General features: G+C 41.1%; 2 protein-coding genes across 2 annotated transcripts in view; both read right to left on the bottom strand.

Annotated features, from left to right (window-relative positions):
* Positions 1-151: 151 nt before the first annotated feature.
* Positions 152-17,894, bottom strand: LOC115787290 (beta-1,3-galactosyltransferase 2-like). The gene is made up of 4 exons (XM_030739919.1): positions 17,785-17,894; positions 13,492-13,660; positions 958-1,194; positions 152-797 (listed from the first exon to the last, which is right to left on the bottom strand). Exons 1-4 carry the CDS (start codon positions 17,808-17,810, stop codon positions 198-200), a joined length of 1,032 nt encoding a protein of 343 aa, XP_030595779.1. The 5' UTR covers positions 17,811-17,894; the 3' UTR covers positions 152-197.
* A 7,633-nt stretch (positions 17,895-25,527) lies between these two features.
* il1rapl2 (interleukin 1 receptor accessory protein-like 2) overlaps positions 25,528-27,679 on the bottom strand; it is a 447,173-nt gene continuing 445,021 nt past the window's right edge. The window contains exons 16-19 of the mRNA XM_030739324.1: positions 27,496-27,618; positions 26,063-26,293; positions 25,866-25,896; positions 25,528-25,616 (exon numbers count right to left, since the gene is read on the bottom strand). Coding sequence (XP_030595184.1) covers positions 25,528-25,616; positions 25,866-25,896; positions 26,063-26,293; positions 27,496-27,618 — 474 coding nt within the window. The remainder of the gene's footprint in view (positions 25,617-25,865; positions 25,897-26,062; positions 26,294-27,495; positions 27,619-27,679) is intronic.

A 27,679-nucleotide genomic window follows, 5' to 3' on the forward strand; every position in this document is an offset into this window, starting at 1 on the left:
TCTAAAAACAGCTAAGGACAAGTACTTGTAGTGCTCTTGAACATTTCTCACCAATATTGCAAAACACATCTTTGTTTGAGAATCAGCATTCCAGAACATCCTCCACAGAAAAATACAAAAACACAAAACAATATCATCTTTGGAAAGGTCACTATGTTGGTAAGGCAAGTGTGTTTGTAAAGCACAGGCTCAAGTGTTTAGCATCCACTTTGTACTTGAGCATGATAAGACTCCCATACATCCAAAAGCTGCTTAGAGTTTTGTAGCAGTGTTACAATGACAGAGGTCCAGTAACAGTTGCCTGTGTATAATGGCTTCCAAGACCTAAACAAATCACCATTAGGAGGATCTGTCACTGGGATACCCAGATATCTCATGCACATACCCACATACACATCTTCAATGTAAACAGCTCTGACATGTACAGATGCCTCCAGTATTTTCCTGGGTAAATCCAGTGAGAACACGTAGCCCAGTCCAATGACATAAGGTGGATAGGTCGACTCAGGGAAGACAGAAACAGGCATAAACCACTTTGAGTTTCTGTCTCGAAGAACAGAAGCACCCCTTATCACGTTTCCTGTCATGTAGAGATGTTGTGGGGCCTTCAAAAGCATACTGACAAGGTTGCGGACATTGAGGAAGGTGTCCGAATCAATCTTCATGGCGTAGGAGGTGCTGGGGCAATGAGAGCTGAGCCATTCAAACATGACCATTGTTTTTATGGTGAGGTTATTGTAGCTGTCCAAGAAGTCACTCTGGAGAATGTCATGATGGGTCTGGCTTTCACCTAACAGCTGAGAAAGTGAAATGGAAATTTAAAGGAGCAATCAACTAATTAATTAAAAAAAATCTCAAGTCAGCTACCAACTGTTAGACTGTGTATTCCTGATAATAACAAGAACAGAGGTTTGCCAAAAGTTCACCTCAACAAACCCCTGGGCTGAATCCACTTACCTGCTCCTCAATGTGCTCTGCTCCATTTCCTTGTTTGGTCAGCCCCAGCACGAAGTAATGGCTGACCACTTTGTCCAGCACTTTTGTTTCTTTCCCCCATGTTTTGCGGATTATGTCGCGAGCCTCTCTGTTGTAGGGTTCAATTGGGATCATAAGAACCAAGAATGGGCTTTCCTGGTGACATCTGTTTGGCTCATCCAATATGAAATGGTACTTGTGTGGGTATGTCACAGTACACTGCAATGAATAATGAGATGGCAGAGATGGTGAAACCTGTGTTTTTTTGAATACTGTACTTAACTGTAACCGATTAAGTGATTTTCTTGTTAACTTGTAAATCTCAATATGACCTTCAGATCAAAATATAAAATATCTATAATCTTTAAGTTGTATTTAGACAAAACTTAATCTTTTATTTGCACACATGTGATTACTTGGGTCTTTGTGCAGTCTGTTATACCATTAGTTTCCATTAGTATCTACTTACTGCGGGCCAACTCAACTTGGCACGACTTGCCATGGTCTTGTTTTGTTTCCATTGCAATTGAATACCACCTCAGTGTGGGTGGAGTCGATATAGCAATGTGGGCAGTAGTCTCTTGACATAATTTGTATGAGACGCAAAACACAACACAACAATGGATGGGATAGAGGCAAGCTAACATAGTTAATGCCAGTTTACTATTGTCATTATGCATAAGTCCCCTGTACAATTTTTTATTGAATGAAGGTTATCATTATTAAGTATAACCCTATACCTCTGAACATGTCATACTTCATACATACATGTCATGTAATTCATGCCGCCGTTCACGTACTTGTGGCAACAATTACTGTAATAACCCTATGTTGGGAGTGAAGCGCAGTTTCTCAGCTTTCAGAAACCATTTGAATTTTTCCGATCGGACAAACGGTCAAGTTCCTTTGATAAGCCCCCTCAGCGCTTGGTGCTGTCCACGGCTAGTAGAGGCAGGTAATAAGTGCTTCAGCGGCGATCGCCCGGCAGCATAGGGTTAAAATATGTATTTTCTGTGTGCGTTTCAAATGTTGCAAAACTACCGCTGCAATCTGTTGGTCTGGGCACTCAGCCGAGCCTTCCTGTGCTTTGCGTGCCTCCATTTTCTTGCTGTCAGGTTTTAAAAATGGTGCAGTTGATTGTGGTGAAGGAATCGCTCTCACGATTCAACTAGTGACGACACTCCCTGGCCAATCAGTGGCATGCTGTTCTTCCGCGTCACATTTTTGGATTGCTTCGGATCACTTGGAACCCCAGCTGAGTGGATACTAAAAAAGTACCTGGTACCTGGTACTAATGGAAATACCTACAAACCGTGCTGAGTCGAGTTGAGCCGCGATGAGTAGGTACTAAGGGAAACGCAGCGTTAGAAAGCCAGTTTGTCAAATGTACATGTAGTAGGTTGAAATGTGGTTGAAATGTCTTACAATTATAAACTCTTACATAGACATACTTATATCTTGTATAGCTGCTTTGCTAACATTATCCAGTGATAGCATTAAAGTAATAAATAAAATAGTTAACAGAAACTTTGTTCCAGAGACAGTCTAAACAACAGAACACATTAGTTGCTAGTGACATGAGAAAATTACAGTTTCTACACAGAAGACCAAAACATATCCTCATTCAGAGGTGAAAGATGTGGTTGTTGTTTAAGTCAAAAACATGTTTGTACCAAGTTTTAACCAGGAGATCATAGTTTGTAACCAGTTTTAAGCACACACTAAAAGTACTTAGTGAAGTTTAGAAAAATGGAATGATTTGGGTTAAATAAGCCCACGTGTAAGAAGGCAAACTTCACCCATCTGCATCGGGTATCCACTCATTTTCTTTGTTGGCAGGAGTCGTGAAGTCTGACACTTAGTTGCATGAATGCAAGGTCACCTGTAACAAGCTTTTTTAAACCCCCTTCAAAAAGTGGTTGTTCTTTTGGTGAGTTTACTAAGGACAGAACACTAAAAACACTCAAAGTTCAAAATGCACAAAGCAGGCCTTTCTGTGATCTTACAGCTGAATATAACAACATTTCAGTATCATTAATGCATTAACATTAGAAACTTCTCTTATTCTGTGCTCTATACTTTCTATATTTTCCTGGTCATCTCCAGTTTTATCCAGCTCACCTGTGATGTACAGTAGAAATGAAAAGATCCTTCTTTTAGATTCTTTATTTATCCTAGCTATGATCAGTTACTCATTCTCACATGGTCAAGTGTCTCTATATGTCGCTATAGTTCAACTACTTCTCAAAATGACAACAAAAGACTCCATTTTGAATAACTTGTGAGTAATACTGTATCGAAACTCCCCTTCTACTACTTGCCGAAGGCCTTGGAGAAACCATTCCTGAGCATATCACAGATTATGTCAATTATATTCGTTTGAGTTTGAATCCAGTACGTTTTTGGATTCTTCCATCAGTTAACAGAGTGTTTCCACGTTCCCAAAGCCATGAGGGCATGAGGGAGGAAACAAACAAGTGAAAAAACTGAGGGCTTAAACACACACGCAAGGTAATCAGGGAGAAAGGACACAGCTGGGGAAAACAGGACACAGGTGAACAGACTCAACCTAACAAGACAAGGGGAAGCAAAACTAAACACAATGCGCACGGGAAAAGAGCTAGCAAAATAAAACAAGGACAGAAACACAGACTTGACATAGAGAACACAATGAATTAAACTATAACCAAGAGCAAAACTAAGGTAACTAAACTAAGAAGGCCTGAGGATACAAGACTCAAATGTCCCTCAGACATTGCCAGAACAGAAATGATAAATGCACAAATTAGTTTTTCAGCATCACGCTAGGGAAGGATGTTTCTAATTTTAGAGTTATGGGCAAATGCAAGAAAGCAGTCCTATTTGTTTAATATGTGCATTAAAGGACATATCCTGGTCAAAAAAAAGGATTTCTCACAGTGTTCCTGGCAGCCAAGGTAATGCCATCCAGAGTAAGTATCTGGTTCGACTGCATTTTTTTTTTCCGGTCACAGTGGCTTTTTCTGTTAAGTGGAGATAGATGGGGGTGGGGGGTGCAGGGGAAGACCCGCAGGCAAATAAGCGACAGGCCTGACTCGAACCTGTGCTGCCACACTGCAATGCAGTATATGCATGTGGGCGCCTGCTCCACCACTGAGCCACCCAGGCACTCTAGATCCCATCTTTCTTTTTTGTGGTTTGTGGGGCTGAGTAAAAGTACAAGAAAAGTTTTATATTTTGAATTTAGAAGCAGGAGATAAGAGGTCATCCAGGTCTTTATGTCTTTAACACTTTCCTGCAGTTTAACTAATTGATGTGTGTCATCTGGCTTCATGGTTAGATAAAGCTGGGTATCATCTGCATAAAAATGAAAATGTATGCAATGCTTTCTGATAATACTGCCTAAGGGAAGCATATATAGTCTGAATAGAACTGGTCCCAGCATAGAACCCTTTGGAACTCCATAATTGTGCGAAAAAGAAAATGTGTTTATGTGAACAAATTGTAGTCGATTAGATAAATATGATTCAAACTACTGCAGAGCAGTATCTTTAAAACCTACTGTATGGCAAGCTCTAATCTCTGTAATAAAATGTTATGGTCAACAGTATCAAAAGCTGCACTGAGGTCCAACAGGACAAGAACAGAGATGAGTCTACTGAGAGAGACCATGAGAAGATCATTTGTAACCTTCACTAATGCTGTTTCTGTACTGTGAATTCTGAAACCTGACTGAAACTCTTCAAATAAACTGTTCCTCTGCAGGTGATCAGTTAGCTGTTTTACAGCTACTCTTTCAAGGATTTTTGAGAGAAAAGGAAGGTTGGAGATTGGCCTATAATTAGCTAAGACAGCTGGGTCAGTGATGGCTTTTTAAGTATTGGTTTAATTACTGCCACCTTAAAGGTCTGTGGCACATAGCTATTAATAAAGACAGATTGACCATATTTAAGATGGAAGAATTAATTAATGGTAGGACTTTGTTGAGCAGTCTAGTAGGAATGGGATCTAATAAACATGTTGATGATTTGGAGGAAGTAACTATTGAAGTTAACTCCGAAAGATCAACTGGAGAGAGAGGATCTAAACAAATACCAGCTGTACTGAAAGCAGCTGAACATAATGACATGTCTGTGAGATGGTTATGAATCCTTTTTTCCTCTAATGATTACAATTTTATTTGTGAAGAAATTCATGAAGTCATTACTAGTTAAAGTGAAAGGCTGCATCTGTTACAGGTGCTGTAACACAGTTATTTTTACAACTTTTGGGATAAAGTATTTTAAAAAAGTATGTCTTATCTTCTTATATATAACTTGTTAAATATGTCAAATGATTTTCTGTTGACTTTGGATGGAGTCCAGCCACATCCAAAATTTGCTTTTTGAGCACACCATTTGAGGAAATGAGAGAAACCGACACTGTTGCTAGTAAAATTTTATAATTAGCTAAACACAGATCTTATTTCACAGAGTGGCATTTCAACATCTGATTGTTAAGCAGCTTGTCTTCAAAAAAATTTTGAAGATAGCCTCTAATGTGTTTTAGTTCTAAAAAGCATTGAAAAAAACCAAAGCACTGTGTAACCCTGATTTCTGGTTGAGGTAGCGTTCTCCGGTCTCTCTCCTTCTCGGGCGGTGGGTGTATGGCGGGTTACAATTGATCTTAAAAATGATCTTCTATAATAAACACCAACTCGGCAGGACAGTGTGAACTCAACTTTTACTCGATCGTCACTCCGACGCACAACAACACGGAAAAACCCAATGTTGCACCAAAAACAGTCCCACCGTAAACAGTACAAGGTAGGAACTAAAATTACTTGTCACAAGGTTCAATAATAACTAACTTAAATGTTACAAATAAAATTATAAGATGAGGCAAATGATAATTAATTATATAATAAACTCAATTAGGTAAAATCATGAATATTTCAAAACTTAATATGCAACACAAATTTATATTCTAAACCACACAAATTAAATGTGACCAAAAATAAATACGTGCCATAACTAAGGTTACAGTCTTGCCTTGCTTTGAGTAGAAATGTCCTCATTTCAGTAAGATGTGTACAAAATAATATAAATGAAGCCTTGTGAAACTAGGCTAATATGCCTCAGAACAAATAAGTCAGCAACATACAAAAAGTGAAATCAGAAATGCACAAAATAATGCTTAGTAAAACAGCAGTAAGTTATATGGAAACAGTTATAACACGAAACCCCAGCACTAGGGCTGCAACGATTCATCGATTAACTCGATTAAATCGATTCTAAAAATTTATCGACACAAATTTACTGTGTCGATGCTTCGTTTAAACTCTGCAGCGCTCAGCTGTCTCGGTGTAAGCGGCGCTCCTCACTAGCATTAGCAGCATTAGTGCTGACGTTTTTTTGTGGGTTTATTGGGGGCTGGCAAACCAACATAGAACTGCATTACCGCCACCTACTGGACTGGAGTGTGAATCACTCACGTATACACAAGCACACATTCTAAAAAGCTCTCCGTCGCTGCGATGGATTTCATTTAACACAGAGTGGATCATCACTAGAGTTGCCACCTGTCTCGTAAAATACAGAACCCCGTATGTTACGGGACTCCGTGGAATATGGCTCCGTAACATGCCGTGTTCCGTACTTTACGGGACGGGTGGCAACTGTCGCTGACATGCATTTCCACGCCTCCACTGCTCTCTGTGTGTCTGTGTGTGTTGTGCTCGCTGAGAATTTCAGCTGCTATTTTTGTCTTTACTTCAGCTGTAGCTACCAGAACTGGTTTGCTAGCGAGCGCGGGCCATTAGCACTAGCGATGGTTCGGTACCGGAAGGCCCGCCCCCCAGGACCGAGGGGCTCCTTCAAAATATTTTTTATACTTTAATCCCTTATTAGTGACTAAATATAGACCTGCAGTAGAAACGTATTTTCGAGAATGCTTGTGAATACAAAGCATTACACCATTACTCACACATGCGCTATGGCTCCCGCAGCCACTAGTTTTTCAAAACACTCATAGCAGGCAGCGGTTTTAACTGCGCAAGTGCAAAGAGGCGAAGCTGTGACGGTGAGCTCAAGTAGTGAAAAAGGAAACGTTTTTCCAGCGTCCAAAACAGCAGCTTTTTCTTTTAGTAACCACCATTAAATCTGTGAAACAGCTGGAGGTCCTTCATCAAGCACCTGATCAGCAAGTGTTAAGGTGAAGAAAAGAGAACTTTGTAGCTGCTCCATTCACCGCTGTTTGTTCACATGGCGAGAAACTGCATTACGGAAGTTAAAATATGCAGATAAACTGTTAATAAAAAAAAGTATTTCTTATCCGATTACTCGATTAATCGCTGGAATAATCGATAGAATACTCGATTACTAAAATAATCGTTTTATGCAGCCCTACCCAGCACACAAACAATAGAAACAGTAAGGGCTGTGGAACAGCAGTCCATTATGTGACAAAGTCTCTGTATTTGAGTGGTCGTCTTATCTGGCGTCCACTGCGGGACGTGACGTGGGTAGATGAAGGGAGTCCGGTGGAGTCAGTGCGACACATGGTGAGAGAGGAGGAAGAAGGGGAAGGGCTAGGAAGGTTGGAGAGGGTGGAGCACTGTGAAGAGGAGCACTGTGAAGAGGAGCACGTAGGGACTGTGTCCCAGCTCTACAAGGGACATGCGGAGGTGTGGGAGGGTGGAATGGCAAGGCTCCTGACAGAGCAGTGAAAGGTGGAGATGAGACAGGGGATGGATTCACATGAGTTGGCTTTAGGCCTGCCTGTCTGTCACCAGGGGCAACTGGCAAGGTACCCTTGTAAGATGTCAGTCTGTTATGGTGTACAATCCATGTCCGTGAGCATGTGTTCCTTGGGTTAGTGATCTTATAGGTAACACCGGGTTGTCCATCTGTGCTCATTGTTTGTAGAATCACAAAGGGCCCCTTCCATTTGGGAGCAAGCTTATTCATCCGTTGTGCAGGATCATCCAGGAGAACAAGGTCACCTGGGTGATGAGGGTGAAAAGCAACTTTCTTGTCATACTGCATCTTTTGATGTTGTTTGGTTACAGCAGAGTTGTGGGCCGCATTTCTGAAGGCATGTGACAAGTGTGTGGCAAGGTGAGTAGCATAAGCTTCTGGTGTACCTGGTGTGGAAGAGGTCACTGCAGGACTACAGTTTAGCATCACATCAAGGGGTAAGTTAGGCTCTCGTCCATGTACAAGAAAAAAAGGGGTAAATCCGGTGCTTGAATGAACACTTGAATTGTAGGCAAGCTCTACTTGTGGCAAATACATATCCCATTCACTGTCACATTGTGATATGTACTTGGCAAGTTGATCTTTCAGTGTCCTGTTCAGTCTTTCCACCATGCCATCTGACTGTGCGTGGTATGGGGATGTGCGTGTTTTGTAAATGCCAAGTAAGTTGCAAAGATGTTTGATGAGGTCTGACTCAAACTGTCTGCCTTGGTCAGTGTGAATTGACTCTGGTAAACCATGTTGTCTTATATAGTCCTCAAAAATGCATTTTGCCACTGTAGTAGCACGCTGATCCTTCAGTGGGAAAAGGTTGACATAACGTGTGAAATAGTCCATTATCACTAAGACGTACCTGTTGCCATGTGAAGTAACAGGGAGCTCAGTAATGTCTGCAGCAACCTTCTGAAAAGGTCTCTCTGCTTGGATTGGCTGCAGAGGGGCTCTCTCATGAGGAGTGGGAGAGCTTCGTGTTTGACAGGGCAAACACTCAGCACAAAACTTGTTGATGTCACGGGTCATGTATGGCCAATAGCAAATGCGTCTGGCTCTTTGAAGAGTGCATTCTGCACTCAGATGACCACTGAATTGATTCCCATGCAACCCAGCCAAAGCTGTGGGGATAAGAGTTGATGGCAAGACAACTTGAAAGGTTGCTGGTGTGTGAGGGCTCTCTTTGACTTTCCTGCAAAGGATGCCATGTCGAATCGTTAATTTGAGAAATTCATGCCAGAGCTTTCTTAGTATGGGAGAGGAATGTTTCAGATGACCAATAGGTGGTCTATGTGATATGGATTCCAGCCATGCAGTAACAGTACTGAGACACTCATCAGCATGTTGTTGTTTTTGTAGCTCACTTAAGTCAACTGACAGGGTATGGCCAATTTCCGCATTAACTGTGGCCGCACTGTCATCTGTGCCTCTTTTTTCTGAAGTATGTCTTTTTGTGGCACTGATGGCTGAAATGACACACTGAACAGCTTTGTTGTGCATTTTAGTGTCAGGACACCTGGACATGGCATCCGCATTGGCATGTTGTTTACCTTCTCGGTGTAGAATGTGGTAGTCATACACATCCAGCTCCAGTATCCAGCGACTACGTCTGCCAGTAGGATCGTTATCCACTGGAGTTTTCTTTAGACTGAGGAGGGGCTTATGATCCGTGACCACAGTGAATGAACTACCAGAAAGGAAGTGTTTGAAATGTCTCACAGACCAAACAACTGCCCAAAGTTCACGGTCAAAGGTGGACCATTTCTTTTCAGAGGGAGTGAGTGTGTGGCTTGCATAAGCAATAACACGTTCCTTATTGTCCTGTCTTTGTGCCAGCACAGAGCCAATTCCATTCTGTGAAGCATCCGTGTACAGCAAGAAAGGCTGTGTGAAGATGGGGTGTGCCACAATTGGTGGGTTAGTGAGAGCATATTTCAGTGACTGAAAAGCATCCTCACATTCAATAGTTCAGCTGAATATTGCTCCTTTGTGTGTCAATGTGTGAAGTGGAGCAGCAATGACTGAAAAGTTTTTGACAAATCTACGGTAGTAGGAACATAGTCCAATGAATGATCTCACCTCCGTAGTTGTCCTGGGTGTCGGCCATCCATGAACCTTTTCAAGGTTCCTTGCATCAGGTTGGAGTCCTTGACTGGAGATCACATGTCCAAGGAAAGTTACTTGTGTTCGGGCAAGTTGGCACTTTCTAGCCTTCAGCTTGAGACCAGCTGAGCGAAATCGGCTGAAGACTTCTCCAAGACTCTGTAGGTGATCTGCAAAAGAGCGACTGAACACAAGAACGTCATCTAAGTAAATCAAGCATTCCTTCCAGTGTAGGCCAAGGAGCACCAGCTCCATCAGTCTTTGAAAGGTTGGTGCGGCATTAGTCAAACCCATAGGCATGACCTTGAACTGGTAAAGAGCACTGCCAGTGTTGAATGCTGTTTTCTCCTTATCCTGTGGGTCAAGCTCAACCTGCCAATATCCACTAGATAAGTCCATTGTGCTGAACCAACAAGCACCTGACAGGCTGTCAAGAGCATCTGCCGGGCGTGGCAGGGGGTAGGAGTCTTTAATGGTGGCTGCATTTAGCTTCCTGTAATAAATACAGAATCTGTAGCTGCCATCTTTTTTCCTCACGAGAACGACGGGAAGACCAGGGGCTACAACTTTCCTCAATGATATCACGTGAAAGGAGCTGCTGAACTTGCCTGTCTATTTCTGCTCTGATGTTAGGTGATGTACTGTAGGCCCTTTGTTTAATGGGTGTAGTATTACCTGTCCTGATATTGTGTCTGACTATGTCTGTGCGTCCATAATCTTGGTTGTGAACGCTAAAAACATCACTATATGACAACAGTAAAGCCTTTAGCTGCTGACCTTGTTCATCTGAAAGTGCTGACTGACTGAGATCAACATCTGGTAATGACTGCTGAGGAAAGGGTTCTGTTGTGGTGTTAACTGCGGCTACATTACCTTCTACTATGCTATAGTTATCCTCACTGTCTTTGCCAAGTGGATGGAAATCACCAAGTCTAGTGTCACATGGAACTTGAAGGTCCGCATTAGTCGGATTCATTACTCTGACATAGGTCAATCCTGCTTGTACAGGTGGAAGCGTACGTGCTGCTAAAAGACCTTGAAAACTGGGTGGACCGGGCTCTAAGATGCCTGTGTATTCAGCTTCAAAATCAGAAACACCAATAGTTGGCTGAACCTTGGCTAAAACAGTCATCTGTGACATAGCAGGAACTACTACTGGAGACAAGGTAACAGCACAGCAGCTCAGGGGAGCAGTCTCAGTAGTGCACAAGAGGGGAACACTAGCACGATTCCCTACTTTGAAAATCTTTTCTCTCACGTCCAAAACTGCGTGATGAGAGAGCCTAAAGTCCCAGCCTAGGATCACTGGCTGTGTGATATTTCTGACCACTTGCACTGTGTGACTAAATACCTCATTGCCTAATCTGATGGTGATAGGAAGTGTGCCTAAATTGTCCAAATATTCACCAGTTACTGACCTAGGGAAAAGTTCAGAGCGTTGAATCACTTTTGTTCTCAGAGAGGGGATAGACATTCTAAAATCTTCACTAATGAGTGATATGTCTGACCCTGTGTCTAAATAGACTTTAGTGGCAATGTTCTCAATGACTGCAGTCACATAGTGTGGGGAGTTTTAGTAGCTGGTTGCAGCATCTGTTGAGGGGCCTCAGTATTGGTAGCAGCAGACACTTGGCCCTCAGCATCTGCTACCACTCTTTTCCCTGGTAGGAAGGGTCTTCATGAAAGCTCACGTGCTGCCTTCCTTCCCTGTGTTGTTGGTGTCTTTCTCTAACAAAGTGAGTAGAGTGAGAGTCACTCCTGGGGCCACCTGAATCATAAGGGGAAGGATGCCGGCAAGAGTTATTATGGGGTGGACACCTTGCATTGGTGTGATCAGGGGAGCAACGTCTATCTGGTATGTACTGCTTGAAATGTTCCTGACTGTGGGAGGAATGGTAGTCACGTCGGTGAGGTGGAGAAGGCGGGGGACTAGGTGAATAATGTCTGTCACGTATGTCAGAAAGGTATCTAGGATAGGGACAGTCACTGTGTGATCTGATAGATCTGTGATAGCTGGGTGTGGCAGAGAAAAGACTACGGTCAGGAGAGACAGATGGAGAGCGACGATACTGTTCTCGGCCACGCTCAGCTCTTTGTTCATCTGGGTGACCATACTTGTGGTTGGGGGCCCCAGTTTGGGAACCATGTCGTCTGGAAGGGTAGTTATAAAGTTGTCCTAGCTGAGAAACTTCGAGCCTGAGTGCATGAACATCTTGTGAGAGCTGCTTAACAGCATCAATTAGTCCAGCAGATGAATCTGAGTGCGAGTTTCCATGTTTGGTGGACACCATAGCTGAATATGCCTCATCTCGAGGGGTAGGAGGAATAGCATAAAGTGCAGTTGCAGGTGGGGGAATAAGCTTTAAAGCTTCCTGTGCACGCTCCCATTTACATGCAACTTCCAAAGCTTTTTCCAATGTAGCTGCACCATGCTCATGACATTTGGCTCGAAGCACTGGATCCAAACCAGCAACAAACCTTCTAAATCGTTCCATTGCAATAGCTGACTCACCATAATCAGGGAATGCCTCTATGCCTTTCTGCAGCATACACCTCTAAAGGTTCTTTAGGCAAGTGCTGTCAAGCATTCACAAAAGTCTGGAAGTGTAACAGGAATTCTTTCCTGCCAAAAACTTCATTTAGCTTAGCTGCACATTTCTCATAATCACGCTGCACATCCGGTGATAAAGAAAGCCAGTATGCCAGTGCGTCTCCACTTAGACGTGTGGGAAGTATGGTGGCGATATCTAACTGTTGTCCATCTGCACATGCTTTAACAGCAAGCTCCAATTTGGTTTTCCATAACGAAAAACTTTCTTTGTCCTTACCATCACCATTGAAATATGGGGGAAGATCCACTCTGTAATGAACCACAGTCTTTGAGTCTCGCTGAGTATTGCTGCGCACGCTGTCATCATCAGGGAAGGGCTTGTTGTCCTCAACGTGGTCCGTTAACGACTGCAGCGACATGTCTTTAACACTGTCCAACTAAAACGGCCAGGCGGAAAAAACTATCGGTGTCAATCTGCAGTATAGATAGTGTCCATAAAATTGTCCCATGCAGGACGGTGAAAGAAAAAAAAACTCACAGATCGTCTGTGCATCTTGCAGCGGTTCCCGACAGGTCCGACTCGGTGTAAGTCAGCTGACTGCCTTGGCTAATTAATACGAAGATGAAGGAAAAACACCGCTGCCGCCAGTCTGTAACTCTGATTTCTGGTTGAGGTAGCGTTCTCCGGTCTCTCTCCTTCTCGGGCGGTGGGTGTATGGCGGGTTACAATTGATCTTAAAAATGATCTTCTATAATAAACACCAACTCGGCAGGACAGTGTGAACTCAACTTTTACTCGATCGTCACTCCGACGCACAACAACACGGAAAAACCCAATGTTGCACCAAAAACAGTCCCACCGTAAACAGTACAAGGTAGGAACTAAAATTACTTGTCACAAGGTTCAATAATAACTAACTTAAATGTTACACATAAAATTATAAGATGAGGCAATGATAATTAATTATATAATAAACTCAATTAGGTAAAATCATGAATATTTCAAAACTTAATATGCAACACAAATTTATATTCTAAACCACACAAATTAAATGTGACCAAAAATAAATACGTGCCATAACTAAGGTTACACACCGCATGTGTGGATTTCTGCAAAATAGCACAGTTTATATTGAAGCCAGTAAATAAACTTACCCTGTCAAATGAAGTAGTCACACTGTTGTTACTTGACCCTGATGTTGCTGTCCACAGGTTTATTGGCCATGATACTTGGAGGGTTGAGCTGTAGATAATTAAAGTCCCGGTCATGAGGAACACCACCAGAGACCACAAGCAGCTTCTAAATTTGCAGCTGTTGCAATTACTGCAAAGAAGTCAAAGTGACATTAAAATCCTTGATAGTACTTCAGAAGAACTTAGCAGGCCAATGCTGGATGAACTAAGGAAACATTTTCTTTTCTCAGCATAATGTGGGCATTAGCTGTGTTAATGTATTCATAAGTTTACAGTGAAAATAAGCTTTAATTAGTAATGCCAGTACAACTGCTAACTGAGCAAGTCTTACTGTAAGGACACACAGAGTGCGCGCACATTTCTTCTACTATTGGCTTTAATGGTAGGGGAGAGTGGGGTAAGTTGAACCAGTGGTTCAATTCAGTTTAACCACTGGTTCAGCTTACCCCTGCCAAAAGCCAGTAACTGTCAGCCATATTTTTTTTCACATTGCAGAAGAGCTATTATGCTAAGAATGTATAAAAATTCACCACAAAACGAGAAATAAAATTTCCACACCGGAGTTTTAAAATCCAGAATTAAAATTTTTTAAGCACTTAAATGAAATCAGACAGTGGTTCATTTTTTGTTTTTCGTTTGTTTTTGACAAATTAAAAAAACGAGGTAATCACGAAACAAGTCATTTTCTGATTTTTGTTTTCTAATTCCTAAACGAAAATCCATTGGCCACAAAGTACACAGACCATTTACACCCTCACCTTAAAGTTATTGTTTATCAGTGGTAAATAAAAGAAAATCAAACCATACTCAGCTGGTTTTGTGTTGTTTCAGGTAACCTAAATTTAAATGGCTTTGTCTGGAATTTATTTAGGCCCAAGCCAACCGAAGGGTCGGCGAGGAGCCTATAGTGATTGTAAGGGGGTGGCGGTGCAAAAATGGGGGCGGTCGCATGGGACGCGGTGTCAAGTGACCCCGGACCTCATGGGGATGTGCGCCAGGTCGAGACGTTTCCGAAAAGGTATGTATGAGGGTGACTGGAAAAGCGCATAATTGGAATTGTTAGAGTTCGTCATTTTTCTTTTACTTTATTAGGCCCGAGCCAACCGAAGGGTCGGCGAGGAGCCTATAGTGATTGTAAAGGGGGGGTGGGGCGGTGCATAAATGGGGGCGGTCACATGGGACGCGGTCGCAAGTGACCCCGGACCTCATGGGGACGTGCGTCATGTCGAGACGTTTCCGAAAAGGTATATATGAGGGTGACTGGAAAAGCGGAATATTGGATTTGTTAGCGTTAGTCATTATTATTCCGCTTCTTCTTCTTTTTCTTTCTGCCAGTTTGACCTCAAATTTGACCCCCTGAACATATACGAAAACTCACCATTTTTGCTACAGAGGCCAGGTCTGGCGAAAAATTTATTTTTTTAATGTCGCCAAGAGCAAGCTCCAAAAGGGGGCTCCATGGCGCCCCCGGAAAAGTCAATTTTTCGGCTTCCTATGGGAAAGGCCAAGATCAACTTTGACGTAGAACCACGAAATTCGCGTCACGCACAGATCATGCCAAGACGAGCAAAAAATCCTCTTGGAGCACCCCCACTCAACAAACAGGAAGTCAGCCATCTTGGCCTGAACTTTGACCTTTTCCAAGTCAGCGATTTTCCACGCCTCGTATTTTAAACATCTCCTCCTAGGGCGTTAAACCTACAGTCACCAAAATTGCTCAGATTATGCTGAATAACAAAAGTTATTCAGGGTTTTGTAGAATATTAAACGGTCTTCTCACAAAGGGGCGCTAAACTTGGCCTTCGTTTTGGCCTTTTTTACCCTCACCTTTTCTGTCATCACTCGTAAATGCTTTGCCCGATTTCTCCCAAACTTTAATAACTTCTGTACAGACACACCACGAATCCATAAATGGAGAAACAATGGCAATTCCTGCAATAGCGCCCCCTATATAACTAAACCAAAATTTACATGGAGCTCCAAAATTTTAGTTACTCCTATAATTATGAAATTTGGTTTACACATTCTGTATATGACCCTGATCAAAAAAGTCAATAAGACCCATGCCTCATTTTGCACCCCGCGCCCGTGACCACACCCCCAATTCCCCATTCATTTTCAATGGAAAACCTAACATTTCTGCATGAGAACCTTTATTCACGTCTTTTGAGCTGTATATTGACCACAAACATTTACAGTGAAGTCCATGATGATGTTACAATACAGAGGGGCGTGGCCCTGGCCCCTGCCGCCATGGCGTGCTTAGATCCTTCGCCATGACATTTCGATTGCCTCTCATTCTCATATACTTTGTCCGATTACCCTCAAACTTCACAAATGTGATAAGGACCCACCCCTGAACACATACACATTACATTATTGAATGTAGATATAGCGCCACCTAGTGGAAAGAGGAAGTTGCTCTAATTCAAACACTCATTGTCCAATCTGCACCAAACTTCACAAGTGTGATAAGGACCCATCCCTGCACACATCCAGGTGACAATGAATGACAAGCACAGCGCCACCTACTGGAAACAGGAAGTTGCTCTAATTCAAACACTCATTGTCCAAACTACACCAAACTTCACAAGTCTGATAAGGACCCACCCCTGCACACATCCATATGACATTGAATGACAGTGACAGCGCCACCTATTGGAAACAGGAAGTTGCTCTAACTTAAACACTCCTTGTCCAAACTGCACCAAACTTCACAAGTGTGAAAAGGATCCACTCCTGAACACATGCACGACATTATTGAATGCCAGTTGCAGCGCCACCTACTGGAAAGGCGTGCAATAACAGCTGTAACTCGGGTTTTACATTCAGCACTCGCGCAGGGTTTGGCGGGCGCGCAGGCAGCGAGGGCCTTTAACGCCGCTTGCGGCTTTAATTTATTTATTTTTTAATGTCAATTTTAATACTGGAAAAAATACACGGGGTCACTTTACCCTGTGAACTCGTTCAACTTACCCCGTGCCTGGGGCAAACTGAGCCACTGGAAAACTTTTTTTTGTGATGTCATATTTCCAAAGCTATTTGTTATAGACTCATTCTTAAAATTTAATTTGTTAGAAAACAATACAAATTATAAATTGATGTTTTCATTTTGTCTATAGAACCAAAAAAGTAAAAAGTGGCTCATCTTACCCCACGCTCCTCTATATATACAACGACTTATCAATATAAAGCAATATGAGTTTATTTATTTAATTTCCCTGTCTTAATTTCATCAGTACAATACCAAGCAGAAATTCCCAAAGCTGATCACCCCTCTCTTTGAGTTGGTTCTAGAACTGAAACTGAGTTTGTTTGAGTGACGTTGCCCCACAAGACCGCGTTCACGTTTCATTGCCTGTAAGGGTTTCCTGAGTTGAACTAGCAGATACTAGCAATGGATTGGTTTAGACTGATAAAAACAAAGTATCAACTCTCATGTGGAAGAGTGCAAAGAATATGTATCATTTTGCTAAAATACAGAGAATGTTTGCATCCATGCGCTTGATTCCACCAGAACTTTTCATATACATAGAAACAATCACAACAGAAACTAAAACAAACAAATGGCAACAGCTTATTCCAAATTCTGTTACATTTGTTGCAGTCGCTTCAAATGAGAAACAGAATTTTGAGGTGGCCCGTTTCATATTTAAGGCTGTATATAACACAGGGATAAGCAGAGACATGCTGCTGTGTTTGACAGTTCATATTTGACTAGCTGGCTTATGAATACCAAGCTTAGGTCACAGTCAAAAAAATCTGTATAAGTTATATGGTGCATATTTAGAAGAAATAATTTTAATCCTTCATATTTTTTGAAATACATGATTAATAAATGCAAAATTCAAAAGATTAACTGGGAAGAAAGTTTTTTAAAAAAAATATGGTTTAATTTTTTTACTTAAAAGAAATATAATTACACGAAAAGTTAATACGAAAAAAAGGCAAAGTAGATAATTGTTAAGTGAAAGGTAAATAAACACGTCAGTAGCTTTACTAATATTATTACTTTGTAAAATAAAGCCTTTCTAGACATTATAGCATTGCCATTATTACAGAATGATACCTGATATTCCTTTTAATAATTTTAGGAATTATGTATTTGTGCATCGCTGCTCAAGACATTAATTGGCTGTAATATTTCTGACTTGACTTCGTATAAATAAAAACTTTTCCACTTAAGAACCACAGTGAGCCAGTGTCATACTTTCACATCAATACATTTGCAGTAAAAGCAGAAATTAGTCCTACCCTTTGAAAATTGAGTTTTCCGGCATTTTTCAGCCAGTGAAGAACGATTTCTTCAATCAGCTTCAATACGTTAATGCACAGGTAATAGATCAGAATGGTTTATGTTGATGGTCTGCTGCACTGCACTGTGGTTTGTAGTGTCTGTTGCTTAACTAGGGCACACTTCCTTGTTGGCAGGCGCAGACATACTGTTCTGCTCTGAAGAATACATATGATGTATTAATAAGCAGTAAGGATTATCATAGCAACAGTTAGTTATGCCTTCAAGAAGCATTTAGAGGTGCTGTTGCATTTTAAGTAGAAATCCACACAACATAGATTCTTACTCAGTTTGAATCTGTGCTACACTGAAAAAAGCAACTTGTTCCAATCAGACATTTCATAGCACCCATTTAGTTAATGTCAACAGCTGTGCTTCCTTCATATGAAAATAGGTTAGGTTTAGGTAATATAATAATATGAAATATAGTTATACAATATAAAATTGTTTAGTTTTATTTTGTTGGATATAGTATACCTAAAATGTGTTGTGCTGTGATCTGTATGAACTGGTATCCTGGTAACCAAGGCTGACTGTACCATCTTATCATGAACATTATCATTAACTGCTACCACAGTATTCTCTGGCAGCCCCTTCCCTCCCCTCAGTAGTGCTCTCCAGGCTTTAAATGTGCTACTTGCTTTGCTGAGGTGTTCACAGTCCTATCCTACTCTAGCTCTTTCTGTTTTCCTGCTAAAGGTAGTGCCCGTAAAACGGCTGCATGACCTCAGACACCTGTCTCCCCTGTTTGCTCTGTTGTTTGTATTTCTTGGATGGGTGTTAAATATTAATTAAATAAACTCTGCTATCAGTGGGATCAGTGCATGAGAGTTTACTGCATAAGAGAAACTAGTGGTCACCCCAGCAGCTGAGAGCAGCTTCAATTTCTAGACTGTAATTCTTTTGTGTTTTTAGGAGGGGGGAGGGTCATATATGAGAGCACATCACTTCTGATGTTAGCTGCACTATTAAAAGAGAGGATTATAATACTCTTTGTGGGCCATTGTTGTTGATACCCTGTTGATTTTCCCTTCTCTGGTCTGTAACTCTGAGCTGCACTCAGAGTTACAGACCACGGTTAACCACGGCAGTGTTTTTAGTGTCATTGCCAGTTTGTTTGCTGGGGTGTTTCACAGAACTGTACTCTATTTGTTCATTGTTCAGCTCTACAAGCCAGATGTGACATTAACGTGCACCACTGTACCGCGACGCTTCCATGTTCTGCGTGGTGATGACCTTCATTAATGTCTGCGACACTGGTACATTTTCATAGATGCATCTTAAGAGTTGTGGCAACATTTCCTTTTGATTTGCAGGTAAAACAGCATGAAATATCTTTCTGGCTCTTTAATTGAACCTTTTTTAAAATCTATTTTTTTAAAATTTGTTGCCATGGATTTCTGAAGCACTCAAATAGCATGAGCAAGACTTCCATTTGCATGGTTTTTATGCGGGTGACCATGGTTATGCAGTAACCATGGTCTTACCATGGTTACTGCATAAAAACTATAGTTAACCATAGTGGATTTTGTAAGGGTGGTTTGTAAGGGTGGTTTGTAAGGGTGATTTTGTAAGGGTGGTTTTAACAAGTAAATAAGAATCCTGTTCAAGTAAATACAACTAAGGAATTTTTGCATTAATTGTTCAAAATAGTAACTCTGAGAAGTCGTTTCTAACTTGAGTACATCTGATTTAAAATATTAAGTAGTTGACACTTTTTATTTTGTTACTTAATCTTGAGTAAACTACACTAAAAAAATCCTGCAAGATATATTTCCTGTTCAACATTTGAGGTGGTTTGCATGCTTTTTCTTAGTAAAGTTAACTAATTATCACTGTCACTGCTCTAGACTGCTGTTCTTAACATCTCGTACTGAAGAGGAAGAGGTTTTTTGTTTTTTTATGACTAGTTTAAAACCACAGCTTGTTCTTAACTTTAAAGGAAGTTTTTTTGACAGCTTTACAGCCGAACATACCAAAAATGTGACAATCGTCTTTCACTTTTGAATACAGCTGGACTTAAACAGGAAATAGAAACCTGATAACCACAGTCGAGACTGAGAATGTCTGTGAGAATGTGCAACCTTTTTGCTACTCTTGGCATCTGTTCCTGCTGTGGTAATGAATGCTGGTTTAGCAATCAACAATCTGAATGCAACATTGAAGCATGTCCAAACATAAAGCACTTCAAACAAAAGTGTACATATGTGTGGTGTTCCTGAGATACAAAGAAGAGCATGATGTTGAATTTCAGGGATTTGCTACTTCATGCTTGTTCAGATTTGTTGATTAATGTTCCAAAACTGGAGATACCTGGCTTTGATGTGTGGATGTAAAGTTATGAAGTTGTAGAAACAAATATGGTAATTTGTATTTTATGTAGTGTATACAGTATATTCTGTGTAATTAGAAATATGTCTATTGTTTTTCTTGAGGATTATATCAATGAGGAAGCTCAAAAAATATTTTCATCCATCCATCCAACCATCCAGCCATCCATCCATTTTCCATAAATTACATTCTGTAAATTGTTTGCAGGATCAAAATCAACTAAAAAAAAAAAACCCAAAACAAAACAAGATGTACTTTTGTACTCGTCTTCCACTGTGGGACATGAGCTTTATGCAGCAGGTAAAATAAGCACTGAACACGTCACCAATTTTCTTAGTAAATCCAGTTTTAAAGGTGCTGTTGTTGTGAAAATCTCACCAGATGTTGGTAACAACCCATCCAATCCACACATGCAAAGAAATCAAACCATATATATCCATAAATTAAGTTACGTGTAATAATGAGCAATGGCACATGGGAAAAGTATTGTTCACTCTTACTGAAATGTATTTAATACTTTGTACAAAAGCCTTCGTTGGTGATCATGGCTTTAAGACGCCTCTTGTATGGAGAAACTAGTCTCATGCATTGCTCAGATGGGACTTTGGCCCATTCTTCCATACAAATTCTCTGAAACCAATCGAGTTTCCTTTGCTGTGTGTTTGGGATCATTGTTTTACTGAAACGTCCACCCTCGTTTCATCTTTATCATCCTGGTAGATGGAAGCAGATTTTAATGAAGACTTAATCAAATTCTTCCATCAATTATATGAAGTGTCCCAGTGCCATATGCTGAAAAACAGCCCCACACCATGATGTTACCACCTCCAAACTTTGTTGTTGGTGTGGTATGCAGGTTTTTTGGCATCCAGAGAGTTCAGTTTTGGTCTTATCTGACCAGACTATTGTCTCCCAGTGTTTCACAGGCTTGTCTAAGTGTTATTCAGCAAACTTTAAATGCACTTCAACATGCTTTTTCTTCAGCAATGGAGTCTTGCGTGGTGAACAGGCCATGACAGTTGAATGCATTACTCATTGTTTTCTTTGAAACAGTTGTACCTGCTGATTTCAGGTCTTTCTGTAGCTCTCCTGCCAAGTGGTCCTTGGCTCTTGGGGAACTTTTCTGATAATTCATTTCACTCCTCTGACTGAAATCTTGCACCTGGTCGTGGTTGGTTCATGGTGAAATGATGTTCTTTCCACTTCTGGGGATTATGGCCCCAACAGTGCTCACTGGAACCTTCAGCAGTTTAGAAATGCTTCTGTAACTAAAGCATCAGTATGTTTTGCAACAATAAGGTTGTGAAGGTCTTGAGATAGCTCACTGGTTTTACACATCATATATGTTTCTCGTGTGACACCTAAGTAATGGGAACCTTTTTATAGACCATCAGTTGGGACTGAACTGGCTGATATTAATATTAAAGGTGTTGATGGGATTCATATTCTGTGCTCCCACACAGGATTTTGATCTTGCTATTAGCCTTTAAACAGCCTACCTGGAGGTGCTCGAGTTAGAAACGCTCATCTGTGTTGAATCACCGGCAAACAGCTAATGCCATTTAGACATGGAGATGTGCAAGCTACAGATGACACAGTGAGGAACAAAAACTAATCTGTACCTATAGATACCTACAGGCATAGAGCTACTCCTGATTGCTCAAATGCTTTGCAAAAAGTTGTTCCTATTTTCACTGTGGTGAAAATAGTGGTACTGCTGAATATTTGGTGACTGTATGGTGGTAAAGTCAAATGGGAAAAATGATAAATGACTAAGAACACTGAGCAGCTGACTTCCTCAATACATACAACTCTATTCTAAGCAAACTGTTTTGTATAGAAATAACTTTTCACATTTTGTTTGGTCTAGGACAGTGGTTCACAAAGTGTGGCCCACCAGGGGGCCGCCATAATAACAGGAATTCAGTTTTAAATTACTCACAAGTATGCATAGTTAGATATTTATATAAATGTATTTATTTATATAAAAAATGGGGCATGGGATTTTCTGGCTGCAGCACTCGTGACTTTGGGAACCACTGTTCTAGGCTAATAAAACACTGTAGACATATGTTTTTAAAGACGACCACACTAAATGACCGGATGCATACACAATACAGGTTGTAAGATGTTTGTATCTAAGTATGGATCTGTGAGACTGAAGGATGACTGTCACTATTGTTTGTGACAGTAGATCATAGTGATCATAAGATAGCTTTCCATCTGCCTACTCTCAAGACATGATGTAAAAAAAAGCCATGGTCATGGTGTGATTGAAGGGCAGGTGCATTCAGGCATCTGTTTGGCACCATTTATCACCGGTGAAGTCACATGTGAAACACTCGTCTCTGTCTGACCAACCTACCCTAATTGTAGGAACCAGTCACAGCAGAGCAACCCTCAAGCAGGTCTAACCTAACATCAGTGCCTGTAAGCTGTGAATGTTGATTGGTCTGGGTCCAACAAACTGCATTCAACAACATGCAGGACTCCATGCAAATCACAGCAGGCTGATGTCATGGTGGATAACTAGCCTAGCTAAAGCACTTAAACAATTGGTATAAAAAACTTTTCTAAAAAGAAAAATGAGGAAGGCATGAGGCCTAGGAGAGGTGAGATGATGTGAAGAAGGAGTTGCCTCCTGTTGCTGCTGCAGAGACAGGGCATGCCTCAGATACACGCTGAGGTCGGTGAATGAGAGTCTCTCGGTGCTTCTAAAGCATTTATTGTCATAAATAAGGGGTGCCATCTCTCACACACTAGCCAGAGATTCACACACTTCTCAAGATTTGTTACATGTCCATTTTCTAATGCAGCTGAAAAACAAATTCATTACTCATAGCTGAGTGAAAATCCAGCAGATTTCAGGGTTGGGGTAAGCCCCCGATGTTTCCAGATGCTAGCAATGCCCTGACTGGGCGTTTGCTGGGGGTACGAAAGCTCCGCTCCTGAACACCAGCCCCTCCCTAAAAGCTGCTGTAATTTTCGGGGTGCTTTAAAACCCTGCTTGCTGCAGGCCTGTTGGACAGTTGCCCTCATTGAAACAGTGTGCTCAGCCCCATGCTGCACATCCCAAGAATCTGGATGAAGAATCTAGTGCCTGGGCACTACAGGCAAATGAATTAGCTCATGCCTTGCAGCATTGGACAGAAAACTCTGTGAGAGCCATATTTCCCCGTGACAAAAGACAGTTGGTGACACAGCCTCACCCACATTATGTGCCAGTTGTGAGTGAGCTGACCGTCACTAATAACTGCAGCACAGTTATTAGGAAATCTAAATGGCTGTTGGAGAAGAGGAAAAAGGCACGACAAGTGCAATTTAAAGAAAATGATTGAGTGGGAGGAGCAACAGTTAGAGGAAAAGAAAGCTGGTAATAAATAATTGTGCAGTCAGGGAAAAATAAAGGAAAGAAAACAGTTGAACAAGTCAGACAAGAGTCAGTCCAAAAATCTATAAAACAACTCATATAAGTTTTATTTGCTCGCAGTTAAATTATTTCAACCAATATATCCAAAGAATAATCAAAGAAATAATCAGAAATGAAAGGACAACCACTAGACTGTATATTGCCATTGAATATAACAACTCAAATAATTAATTATTGTATCAAACAACCTCAAATATCCAGGATTCATTGGTTCTAATAAGACAATGACAGTAGCTTTGTGTAAATTCAAAACATTATCCACTTTGCTTAAATATTATGTTAATAATCTTGTTTTTTTGTTTGTTTTTTTTTTTTTTTTAAAGCTCACAAAGAAGAATGTGGTCTGATTCAGCTTGGAGTACAGCTTTTTATGCAGTGAAGCCCCCTTTGGCTGACTGGTAGTGGTCAGGTTCAAAAGATCAGTCCGTTAGCAGGGTCGTACTGCCGTAAGACATCCATCCATCGATGAAAAGAGAAACAGAACAAAGGCAAAAAGTGGCTGTGTGGAGCCAACCCGGAGCACACTTAATGTGAGTGTTAACAGAAACTGTAGGGAACAAATCACTGTCATGTATAGGTCTATACAGAGGTTATGGAAGCTGTACAAAGATTATTGTAACAAACAGACAGTAAAAACAAAGCCTGGTAAAAATTCTCAACAACCTTCTAAAAGCCTTAAATAAAATGTGACAAAAATAAATAATAAAAATGTTTTTGGAGGGACACCTCCTTTTTTCCCTTTATCGGTTTTTAATCATTATATCATGGCCAGACAGAAAACAAATATAATCTATCAACATAGGATGTTTTAACCCTCCATATTAAAAGAGGCTTCGACAAATGGTTGTGTCATTTACTCTTTTATCTATGTTTTGCTTGATTACTTTTTTCATCTAAATGGGTGGTCATGCAAATAGAAAAAAGCCAAGTCCCTTATGATTTTAGCTCAGAGTTCATCTCTTGGTGTTGGACTGGTAGGTTTCCAGTCTTCTAAAGTACACCTAGCTCAAGTAAGAACTATCCTTTCAGCCAACTAGTCTAAACAACTGGCTAGTTTCCACCTGTCTGTGCTTTCTCGGTAATTAAGTAGTTTCAGCCATCACCGTGTTTTTTCTCGCTTTTCTTTCTCAAGTCAACCAGTTCAGCTTCTGAGCGCCAAACCAGGCGGCTAGCTGGCTGTAGAGCAGTATTTCAAGAGGTTGACTAGTTGATTTAAGGTGGTCTGGTATTCCAAAATCATTGCTTGATGTCTGCTTTGCCACCTAGTCAACAGGTAGATGAGAACTCACATTAAGTAGATCGATTGGCATTCTGAGATTACGCTACGTTTTGTTGTTCAGTAGACTGATCTTTCCGAGCTGACAAGTCAACTGGTTTTCACAACAGCTGGTTTGTTAGCAGACTTAAGAGATGCTGCTTTTGTGCTCCAGGGTCTAAATTGGCAGCTTGCTGAACAAATAGAGCACTATAGTCTGTGGATACCCACCATTTAAGTACCTAGGATCACTTCATTACCTTTTCTTAAGTCCATGCATTTATTCCTGTCGACAAACTCAGCACGACCAGTCAGGAACTTGCCGGCATGACAAGGACACACGGTCATGCCAACATTGCACATTCCAGCTGGTGTCAGGCTGTTACCAGTTAATAGGTCCAAAACCAGAGTGCAATTCCTTTTATGATCCCATTCTGGAAGCAGATTGCAGCCACTACACCCAGCTAGTGTAAAGCCGAGCCGTATGCAGTCTTTCACCAGTCTTTTGTTCACAGCTGGGATAAATTGGCCCAGAAGCAGTCAATAGGCAGTCCAACGCCAAGTCTGCACACAGTCCAAGAACATGATGAAAACCAGTCGACCCACAAGTCTACACAAAGCCAGCGAAAAGCAGTCTGTAAACTGGTCTGTAATCCAGTACCAGCTGAGAAGTCCGTCTACCAGATGTCAGAGCTTAGTTCTCTGCTGGTGAGGGGAACAAACGTGCTGTTCAGGTGGAGTTCTGGCTTCTTCCCAAGGGTATTGCTCTGTTGCACCTGGGAAACACACAGCGCCACAGTGATTAGCAGTAACCTTGCTCACATTGTAATTGCTAGCAAAAAGCTACGGGTGCTTCATTCTATAGTATGAAGAACTATTGCATGCCAATATTGTGCCATGACTTAAATATAACAACTATACTGCAGTTTATTTCCCAGTCTGTTAGAATAAGTATATGTTTTCAAGCTGATATGATGATATGAAGATACTGTTTTCTTTCTATATTCTCTTTTATTCAAACAGACCTCTTGTTCCCCAGTGAACTGCTCTGAACCCCTGGGGAGAAGAGAGGATTTATTTTTATTGTGTTTAAGCTCTGAATACATGCAAACAAATAACAGCAAGCACATTTTTTTTAGAAAAGGATACACTGTGCAGATGTTGGATGCTGGGGACTAACTAGGAACATCATGAATGTAAGTGGCTCAGTCTTTTCTCCCACCTGTCCATTCAGCAGTGTCATAGGGATATTGCAATAGACATGGCGCCCCCCGGGGCCCAGAGTGGAGAACTGCACTGTAGAGGGAGGTGGAAGGGGAGGTGAGGGCTGTGGTGGAAGCTGGAACTCGTAGCTGCGGCAGAAATGCCGCATTTGGGCTGCTGTAGCAGTGTGACCCCCTCCCAGTGGTAAGGTCATCTGGTTGTAGTCAGGGATCTCTGTTGCCAAGGCAACCTGTGTGTAAAAGACAGGAGTTTCTGGTAACTTTCATCAGCTTCAGTATTATTATTACAAGAGGGAACTCAACACAATAAGTTCATCCTGAAAATACTATTTTTAGACGTCCTTTAGTTTCTTTGTGAACTATGAACAGAAGCTCATTGTAAAACATAAACTCTGCAATGTGTTCAAAAATAAACCAGGATGGGTTTTCGCTTTTTTTTTTTTCAAAATGGGCTTTAACTGAGAAAAAAGTGAAATCCCTGGATTCACGCTGAAATCAATTAAAAGTTTTAAACAACTGAAACAAACTTTGTAGTCCAAACTGGATATTTGAAAAGACAGCAGTGGAAACATGAGCACTGCGGAAACAGCCAGAACATAGCATGATATATTATGAGAGATGGCCATGAGCTGCAATATCAAAGATGGTGGTAGAGGAATAACTTCTGTGGGGAAAAGCTTTTAAAACTTTATTTTGTGACAAAGTCAGCAAACCTGCTTTTATACATGCAATGTTTATGTCCTGCTGACCATTGGAATCAGTGTAAATAAAGCATAAAAATAATCCAAATTTCTCAGTGTGGGATCATGTTGACAGAGAATAGAACAAAAGGCAGCCAACATCCAAAGAAGAGCTTTGAATGTGCTTCAAGAAGTCGGGAGAACTGTTCCTGAAGACTGCTTAAGGAAATGACAAGGAAGCTGCCTAAAGGCTGTGTTGAAACCTAAAGGTGGTCATACCAAATATTGACTTTGAAACCCACTAGAACTGTACAGGCTCTGTTTTTACTTCATATACTGTATTTTCATCTATGTTGGATGCATGTTTCAGTAAATCGCTGCACCTATTTCCCATTTTTCTTGCAGAATATAAATAAAAGGATGGCTCAAGACTTTTGCACAATGTTGTGTAATATAATAATAATATAAAACCAAGTATTGCTGCATAAGCCATATTTACCCCCCCCCCCCCCCCGACCCATCCCTTAAAATGTTTAAATATAACTGTACACCACTTGCTGCAGCTCAGAGTGTACTTGTTCATCCTTGACTCTGCTCAACGCTCTTAAACGATTCTAAGGTTTACGACGACGAGTGGCATTATTAATATAATTCAACGAGATCCAACCTGGGAACAGATCCAGAAAAAAAGAACAAGTTGAGCAGAAGTTGTTGCATTAAAACTCTAATGTGTTTAAAACCCGTCCACTGACCTGATGATGTCCATGTCGACTCTCATTAGGGGGCGCCAGGGAGGCAGAAGTGGTTGTCATGGCAATGGTGGAGACTGTGGTCTGCAGGTCACCAAAGAGGCCCTGTTCCCCAGAATCCATCACCTGTATAAAAAAATATATAGTTGGAAAAGAAAGATCCATCCATCCATCCATCCATCCAGTT

This window comes from Archocentrus centrarchus, chromosome 10 (assembly GCF_007364275.1).
Source record: "Archocentrus centrarchus isolate MPI-CPG fArcCen1 chromosome 10, fArcCen1, whole genome shotgun sequence".
NCBI classification, from domain to species: Eukaryota; Metazoa; Chordata; class Actinopteri; order Cichliformes; family Cichlidae; genus Archocentrus; species Archocentrus centrarchus.